This window comes from Oryctolagus cuniculus, chromosome 3, assembly GCF_051225735.1.
Source record: "Oryctolagus cuniculus isolate XC-2025 breed Fujian yellow rabbit chromosome 3, ASM5122573v1, whole genome shotgun sequence".
NCBI lineage: Eukaryota > Metazoa > Chordata > Mammalia > Lagomorpha > Leporidae > Oryctolagus > Oryctolagus cuniculus.
Window position 1 is genome coordinate 117,634,148 of NC_142869.1, and position 19,816 is coordinate 117,653,963.

General features: G+C 40.5%; 1 protein-coding gene across 6 annotated transcripts in view; it reads left to right on the forward strand.

Moving 5' to 3' along the window:
* Positions 1-19,526, forward strand: part of PTPN4 (protein tyrosine phosphatase non-receptor type 4) — a 190,873-nt gene extending 171,347 nt beyond the window's left edge. For all 6 annotated transcript variants that reach the window (XM_051848751.3, XM_017342790.4, XM_051848752.3 and 3 more), the window contains 4 exons: positions 2,681-2,809; positions 5,768-5,916; positions 9,942-10,077; positions 11,696-19,526. In XM_051848751.3, the coding sequence (XP_051704711.3) occupies positions 2,681-2,809; positions 5,768-5,916; positions 9,942-10,077; positions 11,696-11,782 (501 nt within the window). In that variant the 3' untranslated portion in view covers positions 11,783-19,526. The remainder of the gene's footprint in view (positions 1-2,680; positions 2,810-5,767; positions 5,917-9,941; positions 10,078-11,695) is intronic.
* Positions 19,527-19,816: the final 290 nt, after the last annotated feature.

Consider the following 19,816-nt stretch of genomic DNA (forward strand, 5'->3'; position numbering starts at 1 on the left):
TGGTTTCAGCCTGATCTGTCCCTCACCCCTGCCGTTGTAGTCATTTAGAGAGTGAACTAGCAAGTGCAAAATCAGTCTCCCTGTTGCTCTGCCTTTCAAATTAAAAAAAAAAAAAAAGATAAACTTAAAAAAAGAAATATAAACTTATTTTTAATTCTATTTTCCATGAACTTTTGCAGTACTCTGGTTTATCTAGACTATATATGAAGAACTCTTACAACTTAACAAGTCAACTTAAAAATGGACAAGGCCAGTGCCGCAGCTCACTTGGTTAATCCTCCGCCTGTGGCACCAGCACCCCGGGTTCTAGTCCTGGTTGGGGCGCTGGATTCTGTCCCGGTTGCTCCTCTTCCAGTCCAGCTCTCTGCTGTGGCCCGGGAGAACAGTGGAGGATGGCCCAAGTGCTTGGGCCCTGCACCCGCATGGGAGAACAGGAGGAAGCACCTGGCTCCTGGCTTTGGATCAGCGCAGCACGCCAGCCTTGACGGCCATTTGGGGGATGAATGAACGGAAGGAAGACCTTTCTCTCTGTCTCTGTCTCTCTCTCTCATTGTCTAACTCTGCCTGTCAAAAAAAAAAAAAAAATGGACAAAAGATCTAAGTTAGATAGTTCTCCAAAGATATGCAAATAACCCACAGCACAGGAAAAGATGCTTGACATCATTAGTCAGCAGGAAAATGCAAATTAAAACCACAAAGAGATATCACTGCATGTCCAGTAGGATGGCTAAAATGGAAAGGACTGATAATAACAAGTGTTGATGATTTGGAAAAAACAGTACTGTCCTTTGCTGAATTTGTAAATAGTGTGGCCATTTTTGAAAACAGTCTAGCAGTTCCTTGAAGCCTACTTAAACATGCCATAACTCAGCAGTTTCATTCCTAGATATACTCAAAAGAATTGAAAACCTATGCCCACACAACAGTTTGTACACAACCATTTCACTGCAGCATTATTTTCATGGTTAAAAAGGGGAAAGAACTGAAGTCTACCGAGAAAAATTTTAGATATTCTTACTTATTATTACTTGGCAATAAAAATGAGTGAAATATTGATACATCTTCAACATAAGTAAGCCCAGAAAACATGCCAAGTGAAAGAACTTGAACAAAAAGGCCATGTAGTACATGATTGTATTTATATGAAATGTCCAGAATAGGCAGGTCTGTAGGCATAGAAAATAGATCAGTTGGGGCCAGTGCTGTGATGTAGTAGGTTAAAGCCTGCACCTGCAGTGCCGGCGTCCATATGGGCACCGGCTGAGTCCCAGCTGCTCTTCTTCCTATCCAGCTCTCTGCTAATGTCCTGGGAAAGCAGTGGAAGATGGCCCAAGTGCTTGAGCCATTGCTGCTATGTGGGAGACCTGGAAGAAGCTCCTAGCTCCTGCCTTTGGATTAGCCCAATTCTGACTATTTCAGCCATTTGGGGTGTGAACTAATGGTTGGAAGATCTCTCTCTCTCTCTCTCTCTACCTCCCTTTCTCTGTCTGTAGCTCTGCCTATCAAATAAGTAAATAAATCTTTTTGAAAAAATAGATTAGTGGTTGTTTAGGACTAAGGGGAAGGAAAAGGAATGGAATGGGTTAAGACACACAGTGACTGCTGGTGGGTATAGGGTTCTTTTGGGTGTAATAAAAATGTTTTGAATGTGATTGTGGTGATAGTTGCCCAGCTCTTGAACAAAACAAAAACAACAGTGTACTTTAAGTGGGTGAGCTATATAGTACATGATTGATGTGTCATTAAAGCTGTTAAAAAATCTTAAATTTTAATCAGAATATTTGTAGCCTCAAAGCATAATTAGCAGGGCTGGCTGATAGATTTAGTCACTGCCTACAATGCTGGCATCCCATGTGGGCGCCGGTTCCAGTCTGGCTGCTCCACTTCTGATCCAGCTTCCTGCTGATGCACCTGGGAAAGCAGCAGAAGATGGCCCAAGTCCCTGGGCCCCTGCACCCATGTGGGAGACCCAGAAGAAGCTCCTGGATCCTGGCTTCGGCCTTGCCTAGTCCTAGCCATTGTGGCCATTTGGGGAGTGAACCAGCAGATGGAGGATCTCTTTCTCTCTCTCTCTTTTTCTCTCTTTCTATCCCTCTTTCTCTCTGTAACTCTGCTTTTCAAATAAATAAATAAAGCTTAAAAAAAAAAAAAGAAACATAACTAGAGGTAGGTTGTGACACCCAGGTCCCATATCAGAGCGCAGGTTCAAGTCACGGCTCCTCTTTTTGCAATCATTATTCCTGCTAATGTGCTTAGAGAGGCAGCAGATTATAGCCCAGGAACTTGTATCTCTGTCATCCACGTGGGAGATGGGAGCTCCTAGCTCCTGGCTTCACTTTGGCCTACCCATGGCTATTGCGACCATTTGAGGAATGAACCAACAGATTTAAGATTCTCGCTCGCTCGCTCGCTCTTGCTCTCTTTCTCTTTCTCTCTGTCACTCTGCTTTTAAAATAATCTTTTTTAAAAAAAAATTAATGAGATTTATTACCATAAAAGAAGAAAATGACAAAAATTTCAATAGTTGGCAGATCTACATGACGTGTATATGAATTCATCAAATTACTCTTGCACCTTTTATGTAAAACTGAGCATTCTTAAAAGTGAGAATATTATAAAAATGGAGAACTTAAATTCATGTATGTATATAATTTTATTTATTTAATTCTACTGATGTCAGGTTAAATGTCACCAATATTGGCCAGAACCCACAGGAAGTTCATCCTATGGATGCTACCAAGTCACCTGCCACTCAGAAGAAGGGAACACTGCCTATGTCTTCAGGAAGATGACCCTACTTAACCAAGAGGTAAGAAGACAGGCTATCCAGTCATTAAAACTGTTGTGATCAAGGTAAAGACTTTGAAACCTGAAAGTACTTTTAATCTGAATATTGGTTAATAAGAAATAATAAGAAAATTACTGAACTCTATTGCTTCAATGGAAAAGTTTGATATTTTATAAAGAATATTCTTTTATTCTGTAATACATTTCTCATCTCTATAGCTAAATATGAATTGTCAGTTAAAAATAAGTTTAGTAAATAGTACTTATACTGTTACTACTTTGCTATTCATAATAGGTAGGCCAGAGGTATGTTTTGTTATAAAAATGTTTTACACTGAATAATGTCAGTAAAAATTTTTACCTTGAGTACTACAGTAAAATATTTGGATATTTCTGTGGAGATGCAGAAAAAACAGCAGAAAGCTGTCCCTTTGTTAGGAGTAGAGGAGATCCAGCTCCACAGTCCCCTCAGTATTAAGGAGGAAAAGGAAATGGACAGCACCTTCTCACAGATTGTGGCTTTTTTTTTTTTTTTTTAAGATTTATTTTATTTATTTGAAAGGCAGAGTGACAGAGACAAAAAGAGATCTTCCATCTGCTGATTCACTCCCCAAATGACCTTATCTGTCAGGGCTAGAGCAGGCTGAAGCCAGGAGCCAGGAACTCCATCCAGGTCTTCCACGTGTATGACAGGGACCCAGGTACTTGGGCCATCTTCTGCAGCTTTCCCAAGGCTCTTAGCAGGGAGCTGGACTGGAAGAGAACAGCTGAGACTGGAACCAGCACTCCAATATGGGATGCTGGTGTTGCAGGCAGCAGCTAAACCCACTCTACCACAATGCCAGCCCCCAGATTGTAGCTTTTTAATTAGCTAGCTATTCTTAGTCTACTTGGGTCACTCATTTTGTCTTCTAAATCCTGACAGGAATAGAAACTGATTAATAAAAGAGGGTGTCATGCTGCCCATCTTCTCAAGGGTACTAGAGCTGGTACACCCTAATTTTTTTTTTTTTTTTTTTTTAGAAAAAGACATATTTACTTTTCAGAGTGAAAATAAAAGTAAAATAAAATTTATTTTTCAGAATGACAGGGAGAGACAGATCTTCCATCTGCTGGTTCATTCCCTAAATGCCCACAACAGCCAGGACTGGGCCAGGCTGAAGCCAGGACACAGGAACTCCATCCAGGTCTCCCCTACATGGATGGCAGGGGCCCCAAGTACTAGGACCGTCATCTGCTTTCTTCCCAGGCATACTCCAGGAAGCTGCATCAAAAGCAGAGCACCCATGACTCAAACCTGCAGTCTCATATGGGTTACAGGCATTCTAAGAGGTGACTTAACCTGCTGCACTATAGCTCCAACCCCAGTGCACCCTACTTTTACTGTCTGCAGCTAGATGTTCCCTTACCGGTCACTTCAGGTTCTGAAGGGGCAAAAAAAAGAAGGAAGTAGCTGCTAGAGGAAGAACAACAGGACCTGAGAAAGCCCATTCTCATCCTGTCAATGGTTAATCCTTTGGAAATGTCATGCCAGCAGTATGATTAAAGGAAGGGAAGGCGTTTGGCCTAGCAGCCAAGAATGTGGCTGTGTACACGTCCTGTATTAGAACACCTGGGTTCATATTTGATACTCGGCTCCAGCTCCTGATTCCAGCATCCTGGGAGTCAGCAGTGATAGCTCACGTGGTTGTGTTCCTGCTCTTAAATGGGAGACTTGGATTGAGACCCCAGTTCCCAGTTAGAGAGTCAAGATTGGAATCCAGATTTGTCTAAATGCAGTGCTCTTACTCTCTTCTCTCAATCATTAGCTCCCCAAAAATAATTCATCCTTGAATGGAATTTGTATTTTTATTATCTTGTTTTTAGCCTACATTTACTTTGAGATTTGATTTTTCTAATTTCCATAATTTCATCTGTGTTTTAGCAGGATCAACCCAACTTTGTTCACAAAAAATGTCTTCACTTTAACATTTTTGCTTACCTAACAGTTCTTGGTTTTCCTTAAACATTTCTCTGGTTCTTAATTTGTTTGCTTGATTATCATCTTAAAAACAAGGGGCCAGTACTGCGGCGTAGCGGGTAAAGCCGTGATTTACAGTCCCAGCATCCCATATGGGCACTGGTTAGAGTTCTGGCTGCTCCACTTACGACCCAGCTCTCTGCTAATGTGCCTGGGAAAGCAGCAGAAGATCATCCAAGTGCTTGGGCCCCTGCACCAACGTGGGAGACCTGGAGGAAGTTCCTGGCTCCTGGCTACAGATCAGCCTAGTTCCAGCTGTTGGGGCCACTTGGGAAGTGAACCAACAGATGGAAGATCTCTCTTGCTGTCTCTCCTCCCACTCCCTTCTCTGTGTAACTCTGTCTTTCTCTTTTTAAAGATTTATTTATTTATTTATTTGAAAAGCAGTTACAGAGAGGCAGAGGCAGAGAGAGAGAGGTCTTCCATCCACTGGTTCACTCCTCAAGTGGCCACAACTGCCAGAGGTGGGCCGACCGAAATCAGGAGCCAGGAGCTTTTTCCACGTCTCCCATATGGGTGCAGGGGCCCAAGGACGTGGGCCATCTTTTACTGCTTTCCCAGGCCATAGCAGAGAGCTGGATCGGAAGTGGAGCAGCCAGGACACAAACTGGTGCCCATATGGGAATGCCAGCACTGCAGGCAGCGGCTTTACCTGCTACACCACAGCACTGACCCCTAAATAAATAAATATTTTTTAAAAATACTTCACAAATACCAAAATTGAATTGTTAAAAACAGAAGTGATGCAAGCAGCCAAGTCTTAAGTGGATACAACCATTGTTATAAAATGTTTTCTTTCTTTTCCACTGATATTTTGAGTTTTACTGAGTTTATACATTACTTTTTTGTCTGGTGGAGAGCAGTTGGTTTTCTTTCCTTCTAAAATTAAAATAATACGAATATTTCTACTTTAAAGATAATTCCTAAATCAAGGTACATAAATTTTTCATCTTCACTTAGAAAAATGAGAGTCGTCAACTCACTCAAATCCAGTACATAGCCTGGCCTGACCATGGAGTTCCTGATGATTCAAGTGACTTTCTGGATTTTGTTTGTCATGTCCGAAATAGTAGGGCTGGCAAGGAAGAACCTGTTGTTGTCCATTGCAGGTATTCTGTTCTTGTCTTTTATGAATGAATAACTTTCAATATGCCAGTCTTAAAAGAAAATATGTATTTAATTTCGTCCTTATGTTGTACTTGTCATTATAATGATGAGTGAGAACCTACAGTTATGCTCTAAACGTTGAAGACACAAGTGTATTCTAATATATGATTAGCAGAAACTTTATCATAGCAGATAAAAATAATTCCTTCTGTACCAATTCTTAGTTTATCCTTTTTATATGTAAATATCTCTGAAATTGGAATGTGTCTTACAATTGATATTTGATAAGATACTATATAGCAGGCATTTTCAGTCCATTTGTGCTGCTATAATGAAAGGCCTGAGACTAGGTAATTTTAAAAAACAGAAATGTATTGCTGGCATTTGTGGGGGTTGGGAAGTCCAAGATCGAAACACTATACGTTCAGTGTCAGGTAGTGGGGCTGTCCGCTTCTAAGATAGTACCTTGTTGTTAACATCTTCCAGAGAAGACAGATGGTGCATCCCTATATGGCAGAAATGGTGAACCCTTGTACCTTTTTATTATGACCCTAATCTCATCTAAGAGGACTGTCCTGGTGATGTGATCATTTCATAAATGCCCCATCTGTTAATACTGTCACATGATGATAAAGATTCAACATATGGGTCAGCACTGTGGCATAGTGGGTAAAGCCACCATCTACGTGCCGGCATCCCCTATGGGCACTAGTTTGTGTCCTGGCTGTTCCACTTCTGATCCAGCTCTCTGCTGTGGCCTGTGGTCCAAGTGCTTGGGCCCTGTACCCACAAGGGAGACCCAGATGAAGTTCCTGGCTTGGATCAGCACAGCTCCGGCTGTTGCAACTTCTTGAGGGGTGAACCAGTAGATGGAAGACCTCTCTGCCTCTGCCTCTGCCTCTCTGTTACTCTGCCTTTCAAATTGAAAAAAAAAGAAAGATTCAGCCTATGAATGGAGGGGGGAATTTTCAGACCATAACATAGGCAATTTTTTTTAAGATTTATTTATTTATTTATTTATTTGAAAGGCAGAGAGAGAGAAGGGGGGGGGGGTCTTCCATCTGCTGGTTCACTCCCCACATGGCCACAACAGCTGGAGCTGCACCAATCCAAAGCCAGGTGCCAGGAGCCTCCTCCTGGTCTCCCATGTGGGTGCAGAGGCCCAAGCACTTGGGCCATCTTCCACTGCTTTCCCAAGGCCACACCAGAGAGCTGGATTGTATTGGAAGTGGAGCAACCAGGACTCGAACCAGCACCCACATGGCATGCCAGCACTGCAGGTGGTGGCTCCACCTGCTAGGCCACAGCACTGGCCCCCAACGTAGGCATTAATAGAAGTCTGGGGTTTAGGCTGGCGCCGTGGCTTACTAGGCTAATCCTCTGCCTTGCGGCGCCGGCACACCGGGTTCTAGTCCCGGTCGGGGCACCGGATTCTGTCCCGGTTGCCCCTCTTCCAGGCCAGCTCTCTGCTGTGGCCAGGGAGTGCAGTGGAGGATGGCCCAAGTGCTTGGGCCCTGCACCCCATGGGAGACCAGGAGAAGTACCTGGCTCCTGCCATCGGATCAGTGCGGTGCGCCGGCCGCGGTGGCCATTGGAGGGTGAACCAACGGCAAAGCAAGACCTTTCTCTCTGTCTCTCTCTCTCTCACTGTCCACTCTGCCTGTCAAAAAAAAAAAAAAAGAAGAAGAAGAAGAAGAAGTCTGGGGTTTACATTCCCTCCCTCCCAGCAATGTGCTTACCTGAAGCCTGTCAGGATGTTCACTGAGTACTCACTCATCCCTTTCTTGGGATGGTCCTTCTGATGGGAGAAGGAGGGTATATTCATTTCACTACAGGTTCTTGTCTTGTACCTGGAAAATCTTTTTTTTTTTTTTTTGACAGGCAGAGTGGACATTGAGAGAGAGAGACAGAGAGAAAGGTCTTCCTTTGCCGTTGGTTCATCCTCCAATGGCCGGCGCAGCCGGCGCGCTGCGGCCGGCGCACCGCGCTGATCCGATGGCAGGAGCCAGGTGCTTTTCCTGGTCTCCCATGGGGTGCAGGGCCCAAGCACCTGGGCCATCCTCCACTGCACTCCCTGGCCACAGCAGAGAGCTGGCCTGGAAGAGGGGCAACCGGGACAGAATCCGGCGCCCCGACCGGGACTAGAACCCGGTGTGCCAGCGCCGCTAGGCGGAGGATTAGCCTAGTGAGCCGCGGTGCCGGCCTCTTTTTTTTTTTTTTTTTTTTTTTAAGATTTATTTATTTGAGAAGCAGAATTATAGAGAGAGGGAGAAACAGAGAGAGAGGTCTTCCATCCTCTGGTTTACTCCTCAAATGGTTGCAATGGCCAGAGGGGCCGATCCAAAGTCAAGAGCCATCTTTTGGTTCACTCCCCAATTGGCTCCAACAGTCAGAACTGGGCTGATCCGAAGCCAGCAGCCCAGAGCTGCTTCCAGGTCTCCCAAATGGGTGCAGGGGCCCAAGCACTTGGGCCATCCTCGACTGCCTTCCCAGGCCATAGCAAAGAACTGAATCAGAAGTAGAGCAGCCGAGACTCGAACCGGTGCCCATATGGTATGCCGGAGCCACAGGTGGAGGCTTAACCTACCATGCCACAGCACTGGTCCCTAAGTGCATTCTAAGTGCAGATGCATAAAAGGTGCAAAAAGTGATTACAGGTTTTATTTAAAAGGTAAGCAAGTTGACACATACACTCATGAGCAGGCATTGCTCCACACAGAAATACCACTACCCAGCAGGGAGAGAAAGAGAGAGATATGGACAGACAGACCTTCCCAGTTTTTGGCCTCTTTTATGAAGTAAGGGATAGTCCCTCTCCAGGCATAAAGCCACCTGGGAATTACATGGCACCTCCACAAGTTCCACATGGAACTCAATATCCATATTTTCATAGTATTCCCCCTTCCTTTAGGCCTCAGATAAAGCAGATGCATCCCAGGAAAGGGGGCATTTTGATTGACAAGTTCCAGTTCAACTGACCTAAACTACCTACCTGCCTATCCCACTACCAGATGTCCTTATGAACTATGCCACTCAAATATCTACAGGTGAATAATGGCAGATACCATTCCTTCCTTTCAGACCCATGTACCCTTCCACCTTCAAAGGGCAGATACAATGACTGCAGTCTTCGCTGCCACTGACCAACTCAAAACTAAGGAGAAATTCCCTCCTGGTTAGGACCACCTGTGTCAAGTGGCTTACTGAGAATATATTAAGATTTTCATCCTTAAAACTTCCAGCATGTTAAGAAAAGACATTGAAATCATCAAAACACATTGTAGGCCAAAGATTTGAGATAACAAAATGGCAAGAATGGTGAAACATACTGGGTCATTTCATATCTTAAGTCCCCAGTAGCTTCTCTGTTTATATTCACAGATTATACTAAGAGTTCTTCAGGACTATCTCAATGCTAAAGTTTAATTCGAATTAAATTTTATTTTAAAAGCTAATTTATTTGATAGTATAAGATACTTTATTGGGGCCGGCGCTGTGGCTCACTTGGTTAATCCTCCGCCCGCAGCACTGGCATCCCATATAGGCACCGAGTTCTAGTCCCGGTTGCTCCTCTTCCAGTCTAGCTCTCTACTGTGGCTCGGGAAGGCAGTGGAGGATGGCCCAAGTGCTTGGGCCCTGCACCCACGTGGAAGACCAGGAGGGGGCAACTGGCTCCTGGCTTTGGATCAGCACAGCGCGCCCGCCATGGCGGCCATTTGGGGGTGAACCAACAGAAGGAAGACGTTTCTCTCTGTCTCTCTCTCTCTCACTGTCTAACTCTGCCTGTCCAAAAAAAAAAAAAAAAAAAAGATACTTTTTTATGCATTTGTTATTGATTTATTATAGTTCTGTTATTTTGCATTTAAGGGGGTTACCCCAATATGTCTATATACCTTGTTCAAAAGTTGACTTGCTACTTTTGTAATATAAAATATTAAAATGAAATTGTTCTTTTCCTGCATGAGTGTTGCAAGAAGTTTAACAGAATAGTATCAGTAAGACCTTGCCCATATTTGTCTTTTTTTAGTGCTGGAATTGGAAGAACAGGGGTTCTTATTACTATGGAAACAGCCATGTGTCTCATTGAATGCAATCAGCCAGTTTATCCATTAGACATTGTAAGAACAATGAGAGATCAACGAGCCATGATGATCCAAACACCTGTAAGTTCTGTACTGCATGTCCATATGTGTGTCCTTAACATGATAACCTTTGTCATCAACTTATATTCTTAATATATTTTTATCTTTTTAATTCCTCACCAGGAGCTATTAGCATAGGGGTCAGCAGACTTCTGCCCACCAGCCAAATCTGTCCTTCCACTGTTTTTGTAAATAAAATTATATTGGAATACAGCCATGCTTATTTGTTTATGTATCGCCTATGGCTGCTTTCACACCGTAATAGTAGAATTAAGAAGTTGCAACAGATAGCATGTGGCCTGTAATTTCTAAAATATTTAGTTATCTGACCTTTCACAAAGAAAGTTTTTCTAGCACGCACATTTGCCCAGCATGTTAGATCTTGAGTGCTTAAACAGGTGAAGAGAAACTTGGTTGTATTACTTAGGCAAGTGGAATGCTGAGAATGATAGGGTCCCTGAACTGGAGAATCCTGACAAACCTGCTTTGGGTGAAACAGCTCTGTGGAGTTGCCTTTCTTTTTACATAAGAACTTAAATTGAAACAACAACAAATCCTAGAAGTTAAGCCATTTATTTAGTCATTTACTAAATTCCCCACTGATACATAATTATGCTCCAAGGGTCAAAAGAAAAATCACGTGTGTGTGTGTGTGTGTGTGTGTGTGTGTATTATTTTAGACATCCTACTGGATATGAAGAGATATCTTACTATGAAATTGATTTGCATTCCTCTAATAACTAATGGTATCTAGCATCTTTCCATGTGATAGCTGACCATTTATTTGTGTATCTCCTTTGGACTTCTGTCCAAGTCTTTTGCCTGTTTTTAAATTGGGTTGTCATTTCAGAATTGAGTTGTAAAACTTCTTTATTTTTTTTGATAGAACCTCTTACCAGATTTATGATTTGCAAGTATTTTCTTCCCTTTCTGTCCTCTCACTCCTTGGTTGTGTCATTTGAAGCACAAAATTTTAATAACTTATTTAACTTTTTTAACACATTTACTAGATTAGATATTTATATTTCTTTTAAAGAGATAATAAATTATGTATACTTTTATCTACCTTGCTTTTTTTTAACCTAACAAAATATCCTGGAATCAGTCTATAGTAGTTTGTAGACTTGTTCTTTTTGTCTTTTTCCCCGACTAGCAGTATTGTGTTATTATGATATATCACAGACTGACTACTCACCCAGCCCCTAATTGATGGCACTTGGATTGTGTCTACCTGTATTGTTGTTACAAATAGCCAGGCAATGAATAGCCTCATTTGCGAATGTATGTTTTGGTTTCTTTTTGCAGTTTACCTTTTAGATAGATTCCTACAAGTGGGACTGCTGGGGCCAAAGGTAAATCTATGTGATTTTGTTAGGTGCTGCCAAACCCTTCTTCAAAGGGATTGCCTATCTTTAACATCTCTACCAGCAGTGGATGGATGTGTTTTGCCCACAAAATGTGTTGTCCCTTTTTAACTGTTTGCCAGTCTGTTAGAGGAAAAGGTTGTGTCTGTGCAATTGGACATTGTATTTCTTTTATAAGTAAGCCGAGTGACAAGTGTGTCCTTTTTTTTTTTTTTTTTTTTTTTTGCTATTCTGGTTTTTCTGATCAATTCTGTTTTTTATATTGTATTTTTCAGAGTCAATACAGATTTGTGTGTGAAGCCATTTTGAAGGTTTATGAAGAAGGCTTTGTTAAACCCTTAACGACATCATCACATAAATGAGGAAGCGAAAGGCCTGGGATGTGTACTGGAAAACTGCTCTGCAGTGTAGTCACTGTGCCGTGGTACTGCCCACAGGAGATGGCATCCAACAAAGACAGATGGAGAACTCAGAAAACTGAAAACTTCAGCACTGTTGCACTTTATGTCTAAAAAATGTCACTCTTTCAGAATCTGTAACTCATGTGTTTGAAGACTATTTCATGCTTTGCTCCGAACAAATAGTGAATAACTGAGTATGTTCAGGGTAACGTATGAAATGCTGTGGTGGTGCCATGCAGTCCCTTTCTGGTAGAATTGCCACAGACAAGGCTGAGAATTCTCATCATCTCTGTCATACACCTGAATCTTGAAAGCAAAAAGAAGTAAGCGTCAGGAGTCAGCTCTGGTCTTTTCCAGCAGTTCATGGACTGTACTGCTTACCAGATTTTCTTTTTCAAATATTAGCAATATCATCCTCAATATTAGCCAGTACACTGCCTATGGATGCAGCACGTCTTTCCCCGCGCGGCCCTGTAGAGACCTGCTGTTCAGAAGAAAGGTGGAGTTTGCTGTTCCCAGGAAATGCTGCACATTGTCCATTTACCAGCATCTTACAGAAAGTATAAATACCAATCTACAGGTTTTCTTGGATTTAGTAATGTAACCTATATTTACCATAAGGTTGGCTTATTCCAAATCATGTGATTTCACATACTTGATGTAAAGGAATGCATGCATGTGTCTTAACCCCTTAAGTGCCTTGAGACGTCTTTGTATGTCTAATGAAAAGGCACTCATTTGACCCTACTAGGAGGTATGTGTGTATATTGTACATTCTGACATTTTTATGCATTTTGAGTGAGTTCACATTTTTAAAAACAGCTTCTTGTATTGAGAGTTATGCAGTCAAAGAAGGGAAAGGAAATTCTACTTCTTATTCAGTACTTGTATTTTGCCATAAGAAGCAAAGATAATTGTGCTACTGAGTGTGCGCTCTGCTGCTATGGAATTGTTCAAAATCGGCACATTCCTTTACTGAGGGACAGGGATTACAGTTTAGCAGCTCAACTTAAAAAGATGCTTTATTTGAATTTCATATTTATTTTAGTCCCAAGTTTGGAAATGACATCTAACTTGCATATGACAGTTAAACTTTTGGTACTCTGAGCTAAAGTTAGAGAATGACTACTTAATTGTGATTCATTCCTATCCACAGCCAAACTATTACTCTGCAGCACTCATGTCTGTTACAGTCACCATTCTTCACATTGGCCTATTGCTTGGGATTCAGTAACTGAGAAATGAAATATGACTGAATACTTTATCATGTTCATCCTTCAATAACTAAAATTAAGGTTTTCTTGTCATTGTTGTGTATGATTAAATTACTCCAGTTTTTTTTATATAGAGAGAGAGATAGATAGATAGATAACTTACTAAGTTATGAGCATGTTGATAAAGAGACTCTGATTGTCCAGCATGATCAAGGATCTGCTGAACAAGGCTCTGGTTCCTGTTAAGGATGTGGATATTTTCCTCCTCAGGTTTTTTCTTTTTAAGTCTCCAGAGAGAACTTTTGCATTGCCCAGTTTGATCACCCAGTCAAACATTACTTACACAATCATTTTACGTGAATTGTGTTTAAAATAGATTCATTTTTCTAGTGGTTTCTGAATATTTCTATATAGTCCTGACAAAGTTTAGAATGAAATGGTAGATATTTTGGAATGCTTTTTAGTATGAGGCAAAAAAAAAAAAAGTACACTAATAGATCTTCAGTGTAATTTAAATTATGTCACTTCACATATTTAAAATCCATAATAAAATATTTCAGGAAATTAAGCTCCTAAACATAAATAGCCAAGATACCAATACCAGATAAGCTATTATTTTGTCATTTTTAAAGAAGTAAACATAAAATTCTATTACCCATTTCTTCATTTCACAATCAATACAGTACAGTAAATTAACTATAGTCTTATTTGAACATACCATTGTCTACCAACAGATAAATGTAATTTAGGCTGCTGTAAACTGGCAAGTTGAAAAGTGAACAAGTAAAATTATGTTGAGGGCCTACATATTAAGTAACTGTTTTGGCAGTGTTTCATCTAAATTCAGTATCTGTACCTGAGTGACAGAACGCGACAGCCAGAGGTAGAAAGATGGCAGTGGTGTAGGAGGCAGCAGGTGGATGGCATGAGTGGCCTGCTTTTCCATTTAGGGCTGTGTTTACCCTGCTAAGGGTAACTCAAACTGCTGGCAGGGAATCATTAATGCCTGTCTTTAAATGACCGTGTAGTAGAAGTTTAGACAATTTAAATATCTCATGAGTGGATTTTTCATCTCAGAGCCACTTCTCTCTCAGTATTTTTATGTACAGAAAAAAATCCTTTTTTAGAAGTATATTAGGATCTTAAATTTAAAATAAATTATCCTTCACAGCTTCTTAAAACAAACATGCTATGCTTCCATAAGACTGCATCTGTTACAACTAGGAGGTTTCTCACCTGTTTCTCAGTTTAAATTGGTTTCTAGAAATAATCCTAGCTTTCATACACAACGTGCTTCTAGACTCCACCTTTGCCAGTATACTGTTGTGTAATAAAGTGCCAGGCTTTCTGGGTCTGGGCTGCTCGCTGCTCTTCCAGCACCCCTCCCGCCTCAGCCCTGGTAACCCCAACTCACGCAGGAAGTCAGTGCCAACTTTCATTCTGAGAAGTGGAAATCAGTACTGGGTAATCAAGGAGCTTTTGCCAATTCTAAGAAATGTTTGGGGAACCTTCCCCCTGATTTAGGTGGGTTTTTTGCTGTTCATTCCGACTGAACATTTGATTTCTGTCAGCACTGTGCGGATAGAACAAGGGACACTGGATTAGACTTTACATTCACAAGAAGAATTGGTTGTATTTGTTAAACCACTGATTCCATTCAAATTGAAGCAGAGTAAACTGTGCAAAATAACTTTTGTCTGATTCGCTAGGACAGGGGTCGGGGGGAGGGTTGATTTTGATTAAGAGTAAAGAGGACATTTATTATTATTATATGAAAACTGACTTCAAATAAAATGGTGTATAAAGCCATTAAGAAAGTTGCTTGAAGGTGTCAACTGATACATAAATTAATATATATATATAAGTACTTCAGTGCATTTATTTATGTGTGTTTTCACAAAGGCATATGGCCACAGAGAAAAAGGATTATTTTAATTACAGGATCTGATCAAGTCTAATCAGATATCTGTGCAAAAGTCTCCAGTCTCCTGTCTCCACCACAAGTACTGCAACTTTGGAGCTAAAAGGAACTTGAAAGATTTTATGCAATATCCACTCCCCTGACTGCTGCAGGCCAGACCCAGAGGTCCCGCAACGGTAACTGATTTAACAGTCTGGTCTTCTACAGTCTAAGTTTCCTCATTCTCAGTGCGGTGTTCTTTGTATTATACTAGACCCTCAGTAAATTATAGCCTAGTTAATATCAAATTGTGAATTTTAGTCTCTTTCAGCTTGAGAAACGTACTCTGGCAATGTTCTCACTTCATAACCATGACCTTAGAGGATATCACATAAGTTAGAAATAAGTAGACTTCAAAAGTGTCCCCAATTAGGACCCTGATTCAGTGTGTCAGTCATGCTTCCCTGACAAGACATAGGCTTTTGTAAAGTGTTGAGGCCAACACACACGCAGCAATGAAAACATTCTCAACTCGTTAGAAGACTAGCTTTTAAAAGCACTTAAAGCGTAGACTTAGAATGTGTGTCCAACTTAACATGAGGTCGTTTCTGCTCATAATATGAACATGTAATAGAAGTAAAGCATTACTTGTTTCATGATCTTAGCAGGAGAGGAGAAGGAAACATGAATTTGTAACAGTGCTATTTAATATCTGCATTTTGAATATTTAAAATATTCTAATGGTAAGGTTGCCAAAGTGGTTTTGAATTCACAAAAAATATTTATACCACAATAATGTGAGGAGTGTTTACAGGCTCTTTTGTTTTTTAGTAATTATTTTGTAGTACAGGTGAATTTGCATTGAAGTCATTTGTAGTAAATACTTTATGGTGAATATTTGTTGAGATAAACTTCTCAGTAATATGATAAGACATAGATAAATGATGCCACTGCCTGCTTTTATGTAAGCTACCGTATCAAGAGAATAAATACTTTTGTCTTGGTGTTGCTTACCACCCACATTCGTTTCAGCTATCCTACCACAATTTCTAGAACCATTTTTCTGTGGTGCTTACAATAAGTGAAATAGCTGTGTTATTTAAAACCAACTGGATTAATTTTACCAAATATGAGAATGGTTGATCTATTGGCAAAGACTTATTGGTGTCTTGATGTGATCACAATTCACGTTGTAGCAACTGTTTTATAAAATTCCTAGAGAATTATATATACATACAAAGTAATTTACATAATCCTAAAACACTTTTGAATGCCAATTGCTATTAGATAACTTCAGCAATTTTATCAAAAGCCCAGGAAATTAATTCCTGAATTATATGTGTTTGGTTCAACTTTTCTTTACCATGTCTGCAACTGTTACTAACACAATTTTTTATTATCTATAGACTTAATGTTTTCTTAGCAGCAGTTACTAAAAAGCCTTTCAATGTTATCAAAAACAAAAAACTTATGCCTCTTTCTGCCACAATTAGACATTTTATTCTCACAGTCTTGGTGAATTTGTGTTTAAAACGATAGACACCAAAAAGTTGTTTCTGTTTCCATATATAAATTTGCTGCTGTTAACTTGTATATATCTCTACTGCAGTGTACTGTTGGTTTCGGAAATGTTGTTCCGTGATTATTTTTATTTTAGTGATCCAGGCTAAATGGTAGGCTGGAAGTCATAGCTGCGGACGTGCCGTCAGCAGCATGGGCTAGACAGAATTTGGTGCAGAAATAAGTAAACCAAGTTTTTCTTTATTTCCAAAGTAAAAGGTATGATAAGTTGAAAACTAAGGACTACCGTTTTAGGGGATAATTCAAACACTTAACTTCCTGAAACCTATTAAAATTTCCACTGCAAGAATGAAAGTGTTTGAAAGCCGAAAGCCTTGTTAAGTTCATTAAAACTTTCAGTTAAACACTGTAGAATTTTCCTACATATAGTTGTGTGAATGATAGAGAAAATATTTTTCTATGGACAGAAGGTTGAAACTGGTAACTCTAATTTCATTGTTTAAAAGGGATAAAATGCTATTTGTATGTCTTTCGTGCTGTAAAGAAAATGAATGTATCTTTCAAACGATGACTCGAGTCTAAGGATGCTTTGTAAAGTCCGGAAAGGATTGAGAGGAGAAAGGGAAGGTCGTTGTGCTTCGTTACACCAAATGTAATTTTAGGAGAAAAATCCTTTTCCATTATAAGCAAGAGCAGTCTCACCGAAGCGTATTTCAAATACAGTGCGCGTTCTTTGTCACTGTGCTTTGGTTGGGCTCTACTAGAAGCTGCAAAAGCTTTGCACACACTGTTTCTCGGTGTAAAATAACTGACGTCTAGCTGTCTGCGGGTGGAAGGGTGTTGGTGTGTTTCCAGTGGAGGAGAGGTCCCAGGCTGTGGCACAGTGGCAGCCCCAAGTGAGGCCATTGCTGTGAGAAGCCAGAAAACGGTGCCTCCGATTCGCTGCAGTTACTTGGTGCCGAGGCCCCCAACCCAGCAAGTGGTTTTGCCTTTTTATCGGCAGTGCTGTGGACACGCAAGGCCGTGAGCCCCACTGTGGCCTGGAGCAGCGGAGCTCCGTGTGCTCTAGGGTTCAGTAATTCACCTGAACAAAACCCTTTATTTTAAAACAACTTTCGACAGCTTCGTTCAAAAGTTGCATTTATTATTTATCACTCCAGCTGGAGTCAGTGGAGACTTCCATTATTTTGGTTCCTGCTTCAAATCCCCGGCTTGTTACAGATCACTAACCAGACTGTAAAGTAAACATCCTGAGAACTTTAAGGTGATACTTCCTTTACTTTTGCTGCAGATGTTAAAGGATTAGCGTCAGGTGCCGTCAACCCTGGGAGTTGGCAAAATTTAGCAAACTGTATTTGTGATAACCTCAAATTAAGTGCCATGTTGCTAAATCATTACCAGGAAGCCATGGGAGTTAGCCTTAGGCCCGCAGTTGGTGATCTGTGGTTTCCCCGTGTCCACTGCAATCACAATTCAGCCCATTTTAGCTTTTATTTAAAGAAGCTTTTTTTTAACGTTTGTACTCCAAAATGTAGTATTCCAGTTACTCGCCTTCCTGGGCAAGAAAATTCCAGCCCAATTCTGGGATTCTCTGGCACACCCATCTTTTCCCATCCTTCAGTGAGTTGGCAAGATTTGTTCATTCTTGTATTCTGTAGAGTAGGTCAGATTTCAATGCTAAGATTGATTTCTTGAATTTCAAATAGTAGCACTTTATTTCATGCTTACTACTGACCTAATTTATACAATAAAAAGTGAAATTTATCCTAGCAGTTTTGTAAATATGGGGGGAGAGGGCAGAGTGAATTAGTATTAGAGAGCGTTAGATTGGACCCAGGTTTGAATGCTTTATGATGATCTCTTGATAGCTCATTTGGTATTTAAGAGCTGACTTTCTATGATCTTAGCTTTGCCACTTTTCTGTAATTTATATAATACCATAAAGGCTACCCAGTTGGCTGTGTTGCTGGGCTCCGTTGTCTCAGCTCACTCCAGCAAAGTTTGGTTTACCATAATCATTTCTGCTTTGCAGCTTTTGTACATTACATGAATACTTGGAAAGCTATTTGTTTTCAGTGTAGTACCCAGGGGTTGAGCAGATACTGCACCACAAGAAAGTAAGGGGCAGAAGACCCCATGCTTTTTATATATATGTCGAGGGCAGGATTTTAGAAGCTGAAACAGTTTACATTAAGCTGTTTTCATTTTCTGCCAGTAGAATGTATCTGCTTGCACAGTGAAAACTGTCCAGCCCATGTTCCCCAGCATCGGGACTTTGATTGCAGTTCGAATCTATGTTGAAATCTTTTCAAATAAGAAAAGCTAGTCTTTATTTTCTACAGTGTAGGCTTTTAGGACTAATAGTTTATACTCATCAACGATATTTTTAAGCAGTTTTCAAATAATTATTTCTATGTAGAGGGTGTTTTAATTTGGGATTTTTTTTGTAATAGGTGCTATATGTAAATACAAAGGGGGAAAGTCACTTAGTTAAAATCTAGTTTATTTCCTACTTACAATATGATTTTACATTTCTGTCACCATTTATTGGTTGGTTCTACTAAACTTCATGGCAAATGGAATTCACTAGCCCTTTCATTTTTTAGGCTCACTTTCCCCCATTTCATGAAAAGCTCCTTTTCTGTATGGTTTGTTCTCATAATTAAGAGACAGGGAAGCTAAGGATTTATTTAAAATGTGTAAGTTTGAATTTGGTCAACACTGGATAATTTGAAGTCATCCCTATGCATTTGTCACCACGGCTTCCTGTGTGCTTGAAAGGCCTTGTGTATGTCTTCATTTCAATGAAAAATGAGAATCCTGCCATTAATTGGGGTTTCAGATATTTACACATTCTAACAACAAATGGGATAAAAATGCTGGTCTTCATTAAAACTGTTTTAGTCTGAAGAAGAATTTGTGTTCTGTGAAATGGTATTATTACACGTGTTTTGTTGACCATGTTTCATTTTGATTGAAAAATAGTTTTTCAGGTACAAACGTGAAAACATCTCTAGCTGTGACTCTTCATGTTCAATTGCAAAATAAAGATGTGCTTTAGTCACCTCAAGTGTGGGAGTTCCGAAGATTTTTCTAACATATTTGTTGAGGGGTGATAAGTTCGAAGGGGAGGGAGAAGGCTAAGCATGAGACTTAGTTCTAGACTTGGGGGCTCACGTTGTGGCTCTATTCGAGGAAAGGAAACGGATAGGGAACTAAAAGAAATTGAGAAGATTAAAGCCTGTCTGAAGACACTGTTTGCCCCCGCCAGCCCCAGCCCTCTGTTGGAATCCTAGATCACAGTGAAGGACCTCTTTCTCTGCCCGAGTCAGCTTGCAGAAGAAAGACTGAGAGGAAAGC